The sequence below is a fragment of the Callospermophilus lateralis genome, chromosome 5, assembly GCF_048772815.1.
Source record: "Callospermophilus lateralis isolate mCalLat2 chromosome 5, mCalLat2.hap1, whole genome shotgun sequence".
Classification (NCBI taxonomy): domain Eukaryota; kingdom Metazoa; phylum Chordata; class Mammalia; order Rodentia; family Sciuridae; genus Callospermophilus; species Callospermophilus lateralis.
In genome coordinates, this window is record NC_135309.1 from 154,220,437 (window position 1) to 154,227,912 (window position 7,476).

The window sequence follows — 7,476 nt, forward strand, 5'->3', positions numbered from 1 at the left end:
TGGTAAAGCTTTTTCCCAAATCTGTAGACTCTCTCCTCACTTCATTAATTTTTTCCTTTGCTGAGAAGAAGCTTTTTAACTTGAATCCATCCCATTTATCAATTCTTGATTTTACTTCTTGTGCTTTAGAAGTCTTGTTAAGGAAGTCAGATCCTAGGCTGATGTAGTGATTTGGGCCTATGTTTTCTTCTCATTAGGCTCAGGGTCACTATTCTAGTGCCTAAGTCTTTGATCCACTTTGAGTTGACTTTTGTGCAAGATGAGAGAGAGAAGTTTAATTTCATTTTGCTACATATGGATTTCCAGTTTTGCCAGCACCATTTGTTGAACAGACTCTTTTCTCCAGTGAATGTTTTTGGCACCCTTGTCTAGTATGACATAACTGTATGTATGTGGGTTTGTCTCTGTGTCCTCTATTCTGCACCATTGGTCTACAAGTCTATTTTGGTGCCAATACCATGGTATTTTTATTACTATAGCTCTGTAGTATAGTTTAAAGTCTGGTATTGTGATGCTTCCTGCTTCACTTTTCTTGCTAAGGATTGCCTTAGCTATTCTGGGTCATTTATTTTTCCAAATAAATTTCATTCTATTTCTATGAAGAATATCATTGGGATTTTAATAGGAATTTCATTAAATCTGCATAATGCTTTTGGTAATATGACCATTTTGACAATAATAATTCTGCCTATCCAGGAGCATGGGAGATCTTTCCATCTTCTGAGTTTTTCTTCAATTTCTTTCTTTAGTGTTCTGGTAGTTTTTATTGTAGAGGTCTTTCACCTCTTTTGTTAGATTGAATCCCAGGTATTTTATTTATTTATTTTTTTGAGGCTATTGTGAATGGGGTAGTTTTCCTAATTTCTCTTTCAGTGGATCCATCGCTGATATATATGAATGTGTTTGATTTGTGGGTATTGATTTTGTATCCTTCTTCTTTGCTAAATTCATTTATTAGTTCTGGAAGTTTTCTGGTAAAATTTTTTGGATCTTCTGGATATAGAATCATGTCATCAGCAAATAGTGATAGTTTGAATTCTTATGTGTATCCCTTTAATTTCTTTCTTTTGTCTAATTGCTCTGGCTAAAGTTTCAAGGATGATGTTGAATAGAAGAGGTGGAAGAGGACATCTTGTCTTGCTCCAGTTTTTAGAAGGAATGCTTTTATTATTTTTTTTTCCATTTAGAATGATGCTGGCCTTGGGTTTAGCATATGTAGCTTTTAAAATGTTGAGGTATTAAAATTAAAATTTAAAATTAAAAAACTATCTCTAGTTTTTCTAGTGTTTTAAACATGAAAGTGTGCTGCATTTTCTCAAGTGCTTTTTCTGCATCTATTGAGATGATCATAGGATTCTTGTTTTTAAGTCTATTAATATGAATAATTATGTTCATTGATTTCCATGTGTTGAACTAACCCTGCATCATGGTGCATTATCTTTTTAATATGTCTTTGTATGCAATTTGCCAGAATTTTATTGAGAATTTTTGCATCTATGTTCATCAGGAATATCGGCCTGAAGTTCTGTTTCCTTGATGTATCTTTGTCTGGTTTTGGTATCAGTGTGATGTTGACCTGATAGAATGAGTTCAGAAGGGTTCCCCCCTTTTCTATTTCATGGAATACCTTGAGGAGTGTTAGTGTTAATTCTTCTTTGAGACTCTTGTAGAACTCTGCTGAGAATACAGGTGGTCCTGGGCTTTTCTTGGTTGGTAGGTTTTGATGGCCTTTTCTATTTCATTACTTGAAATTAATCTGTTTAAATCATGTATGACCTCCTCATTCAGTTTGGGTAGGTCATATGTCTCTACAAATTTGTTGATATCTTCATTATTTTCTATTTTATTGGAGTATTAATTTTCAAAATAGTTTCTAATTATCCTCTGTATTTCAGACATGTCCATTGTGATATTTCCTTCTGAATCTTGTATTTTAATAATTTGAGTTTTCTCTCTTTTTCCTTGATTAGCATGGCCAGGGGTTTACTATTTTATTTATTTATTTTTTCAAAGAACCAATTTTTTGTTTTGTCAATTTTTTAGTTGTTTCTTTTGTTTTGATTTCATTGGTTTCAGATCTGATTTTAATTATTTCCTGTCTTCTGCTTTTGGTGTTGATTTGTTCTTCTTTTTCTAGGACTTTGAGGTAGTGTTAGGTCATTTATTTGGTGATTTTTTTTATTCCTTTAATGCATTCTTGATTTCTTCTACTATCAATTTGTCATTCACTTGTATATTATTTAGTCTCTATTTGTTACAGTTGCTTCTATTTTTTATTTTATTGTTGATTTCTAATTTTATCCCACTGTGATCTGATAGTATTATCTCTATTTTTTTGTATTAACTAAGAGTTGCTTTGTGGCATAAAATATGGTCTGTTTTTGAGAAGGAACCATGTGCTGCTGAGAAAAAAGTATATTTGCTCATTGATGGATGAAATATTCTATAAATGTCTGTTAAGTCTGAATTATTGATTGTATTATTTAGATCTATAGTTTCCTTATTTAGTCTGTGTTTGGAAGATCTGTCTAGCAGTGAGAGAGGTGTGTTAAAGTCACCCAGTGTTATTGTGTTGTGCTCTATTTGACTCTTGAAATTGAGAAGGGTCTGTTTGATGTACACAGATGCTCCATTGTTTGGGGCATAAATATTTATAATTGTTATGTCATAAAATTAATACTCCAATAAAATAGAAATACTTATATACACTTCCCTTACAAAGTATGAAATGTCCTTCTTTGTCTCTTCTGGGTAACTTTGGGTTGAAGTCTACTTTATCTGAGATGAGAATGGAAACCCCTGCTTATTTACACAGTCCATAGGAGTGATAAGATTTTTCCCATCCTTTCACCTTCAGCCTGTGGATGTCTTTGCCCATGAGGTGAGTCTCCTGAAGACAGCATATTGGTGGGTCTTGCTTTTTAATCCAATCGGCCAATCTATGTCTTTTGATTGATGAGTCTAGGCCATTAACATTCAAGGTTATTATTGAGATATGATTTGTGTTTCCTGTCATTTTGATTTACTTCTGGTTTTTGATTTGTCTTACTTTCTCATTTGGTTGAATGTCCCTTTAGTGTAGATCCTCCTTTTGCTGGTTTTCCCTTTTTTTCCTTTTTCACTTCATTCTCATGGAATATTTTGTTGAGAATGCTCTGTAGTGTAGGCTTTCTAGCTGTGAATTCCTTCAGTTTTTGTTTATCGTAGAAGATTTTGATTTCATCTTCAAGTCTGAAACTAGATATCAATGCTGCTTCTATTGCAGAGAGATCACTAGGGGTACACTCATGCAAAGGAGCAACCCCGGGATGTAGCAGCAAGACAAGGGCCACCAGCACTCTCAGCAGGAAGACCCCAGGCCTGCAGGTCCCAGCTGGAGTTCCCAGACAGAGGCTCTTGTGGTGGTCAACCTGCTGGCACCTGGGCCCCAGGCCATGGCTGGTGACCCCAAATGGGTGCAGTCACATGCAACCAAACCTGGAATCCTCCCCCAAAGCAGTCTTCTAGGCCATGGTAGCAGTGGTAGTCAGTGGTTGTTGGCAGCAGGCAGTGGGTCAGCAGCAGGGTTGGCTGTAGCGGCAGTTGCAACTGCAGCTGTGGGGGCAGCATCACCAAGTGATCTCTGGGGGTCAGCAGCAGTGTCAGCTTTGGTTGCATTCAGGGCACCTTCTGTGGCAGTAGCACTCAGAAAGAAGACCTCCAGGCAACCTCAGGCTGCCAGCATCGGAGTCAAAGGTGGCAGTAATGGCGGTAGTGGTGCATGCAGCAGTTGATTGACAGATTTTTTGATTCACTGTCAGGGACCACGGAGGTATTGTGAGAAGTAGCATTGTAGGTAACCGAGGCAACCGAGGCAGTGCCCAGAGAAGAAACCTCCAGGCACGGCAGTGGCATCTGCGGCAGCAGTGTGTGCCAAATGATGTGATTTTTAAAAGGATTAAAAGAAATACCAGGCTGAAGAGTGAACTGCCTAGTCATTTAAATGTTATTAACAAAAGGGAGGTTAACTAAGGGAATGATTCCAAGGTTACTCAGAGATGCTGTGTAACTTGTTCACCTGGGCTATGGGCAGGAATATATGCAATGCACATTACTGTGTGGATAAAGATTTAGGGTTGGTAAGGAACTTATGTAGTCAGAAAATGAAATTCTCTCAAGGTGTTTTACTGAAACCTTTAGGCTAAGTGTAGAGCTCACCAGTTTTCACATCTCCTTCTCTCGGTGTCTCTTTCTGGAACCCTAAGGCTTGGAACATATGTACTGATTTGTTCTACCTAGCTAGCATGCTTATTTTTATCTTCAGAGTTATTTGTTAAGCAGGGGAATGGCTGCAGATCACCTGTTCACCTGATTGTTTAGCGTCTGTCAGCATTTTTACTCTGGAATTATTTTTTTCAGTGACTTCTAATCCTGGTGCAGAAGTTTTCTGCATGCTGTGAGTTGGCATGGACACCTTTAGGTCTGAAACAATTAAAAATAAATAAAATTGGACAAGTATTTTAAAGAAATACCTTTTTAATCTATTTATTACAAAGAATTTTTAAAAAATAATTCCAAATTTCTTTTGGGATTAAAGTCCAAGTAGCCAAATATTTAACAAGGCATAATTATTGGAATTATCCTTAGGACTCTGATAGCTTACTTCAAGATTTATGAAATGGTTGTTAATCAAGTTTTCAGCAAGAAGAACAATTAGTTATATGTTTATTGCATATTTATAGATCCTAGGATTAAAGGATTTAAATGTATCAATATAATTAGCATTCCATGCTTCACTGGCATTCATTTGCTTGATCAGAAAACTATATTTATACATATGTATGTTTATCTAATTAGGATTACCAGTGATATCCTCATAGTAATTGAAAAAATAAGACTAAACTTAAGAATTAGGTTTTATATTATTTTAGGTTGTTTCTAATGATTAATTTTATGGGATTCAGTAAGCACACTTTTAAAATACTAAAAAAGTCTATGATTTTTCTTGCTTTAGAGCAGTTTCTCAGTCTTGTTAGTATGAATATTTTGGTCTGGATAACTGCCTGCTATGGGGAGCTATCCTGTTTGTTATAAGGTGTCAGTAACGTGTCTGCTTCTACCCATTAGATGCATGTAGCAAGCCCATGGTTATGATAACCAAAAATATCTCTAGATATTGACAGACTTCCTCTGAGGGTAGAATCACTATTTTAGAATATTTATTTTATAGTGAAATTTATGTATAATATTATTATACTCAAATATTTTTAACTTCTTATAAAAGTGACTTAATTTATAGTGGGTGATTAAAAACACATGGTGTAGCAGGTTGAAGATTTTATTGGGTCAAATAATAAGGCTTTAACTTCTGATATTGCTTTGCTTTTTTCATTTGTTACAAAAAAGATAAATTATTCAGCACATTAATTCTGGGAAGAAAATTCAGTGACTCTGTCATATCAACAGTGCATTTACACTTACTGTTTCCATGTTTTAGTGCCTGTGTTTGTTATACTAATTCACCAGAGCTGAGTTATTCCCCTGGTCAGACATGACTTCACCCCAATATTACAAGAGAAACCTTTATAATGTTGCACCGGCTTTCCACAGGTATGGGAGGATAAGTGCAGACACAACTTTTGTCCTAAAATAATTTATAATCTGGAAGAGAACATAAAATAATCTACTCCCTGAGATGGATGATAGGAGAAGGTACAGATAAAAGACCTTGGGCAGAGTGTTCTTATTTTACCAGAAGCTAATGAAGCTTAAACCTCCAGGCTGCTCACGGGCAGAGGTTTCTTCCAAAGCCCAATTTTGTATTTGTGATTTTTTCCCCTGTTTTTCTTAAAGTGGGCCTGCATGAATTATGCACGTTAATGCACCACAGACCAAATCTGTCCCTGAACATGGCGTTACCAAGGCTGGACAGAAAAAGTCCATGGTTAGGCACAAATGCATTAGAGATCTTTGAAGGATGGACATCCGTGGATTGTCTTCATTGCATGCATAATTTTAGAAACTATTTTTTCTTTTACTTCCCAAAGGGAGAATCAAATCTCTGGGAGCTGGACTGTATTATTTCTATGTATAAAGGGATTCCACAATACCCAATTTGGCCAGGGCACACCTGTCTAGTGGTTTAAATGTGATATGGACTATGGTACAGATTGTTGAAGAAGAGATTTTTAAATAATAATGATGGTGAAGTGTTGTTCACTGGTGCTGGATGGCTGAGTGGTGTGTGCACAAGATTTGGTGTGGAGGTTAAAGAGAGTGCCTGGAGGGTACTGTTGACTTGGCAGGTGGAAATGAGAGGACCCATGTGGGCAGGGGTTACTGACAAGGTCATGAGGCAGGGAACCAGCAGGGTCCATCTAAGCTTGGCTGGATATCTTGCCACACCCAGGGTGACAGAATCTGCTTCACAAACCAGAGTTGTATGACCTCTGGAGGGATTTCCCCCATCCTATCAAACCCATCTCTCTTTGGAATGCCCTTCCGTGTGCATGCTGCAACTCTCTGAGATGCTCAGATCAGAAATTCACCAAGTTCCTTTCTCTTACAAACGTTTTGTAGGTGTAAGAGATCCTCGGTTTTACTCCTGCCCCATCTACAAGAAGCCAGTTCGAACAGATTTAAACTACATTGCAGCAGTGGATCTCAGGACTGCCCAGGCCCCGGAACACTGGGTACTCCGAGGAGTCGCCCTCCTCTGTGATGTCAAGTAACGTGGGAGTGTCCTGATGAAAACCCGCATCATCCTTACTTTTATTCCCTGAAACGCTGGACAGTGTATGAATCAGGTTTCTCCTGCCATTAATGGATGCAGAGCCTCCCCCCACTCCTTGGATGTTTAGGTTAATCTACCTATTCATTGGTACATTTAGGTACATTTACCTATGCATTGTTAGTGACCAAACTCTGTATTTGTTTAAAAATTTTTTTAGTCATTTTAAAGCAAAACCTACAACCTCCTAATGAAATTGGCCCTCAGATCTACACTAGATTAATTCACTATATTAAGCATAAGGTATTCAGGATCTGTAAGGTAGCACAGTAAGTTTCTGCAGATTTTGCTTCTATTGCTGTTTACATTGGGGTCAGGTTAAGAGATTTATTTTCAGGGCTTTAAGCAGCTAATTAAAAAGGACTTTTGAAAATGGAAGGAAATAGAATGGGTTAAGAATGTCAATAGATTATTCATGTAAACCTATAAAATAAATATGTGAAAGACTGTTTAATCCCATTTATAATTAGTAATTAGTAATTAATTGATGTCTCATAACTAAAAAAAAAAATTAGTTGAAAGTGAATCACAGTGTGGTGTCTGTAAAACTGACACACTCTGAAATTTCTAGAGCCATGTAAATTGACCCAACCATTTTATAAAATAAACAGAGAATGAACCATTAACATGTTCACATTTTTTGATTCTTATTTTCTCTCCAGCAAGGAAACAATTTAAATAACTGAAAGCAAACGACTTATAGAGTT

At 36.7% G+C, this 7,476-nt stretch overlaps 1 protein-coding gene across 1 annotated transcript in view; it reads left to right on the top strand.

The window, feature by feature from the left end:
• The window catches only part of Dnah5 (dynein axonemal heavy chain 5), a 281,736-nt gene extending 275,026 nt beyond the window's left edge, over positions 1 to 6,710 (top strand). The window contains exon 79 of the mRNA XM_077109537.1: positions 6,559 to 6,710. Coding sequence (XP_076965652.1) covers positions 6,559 to 6,710 — 152 coding nt within the window. The remainder of the gene's footprint in view (positions 1 to 6,558) is intronic.
• Positions 6,711 to 7,476: the final 766 nt, after the last annotated feature.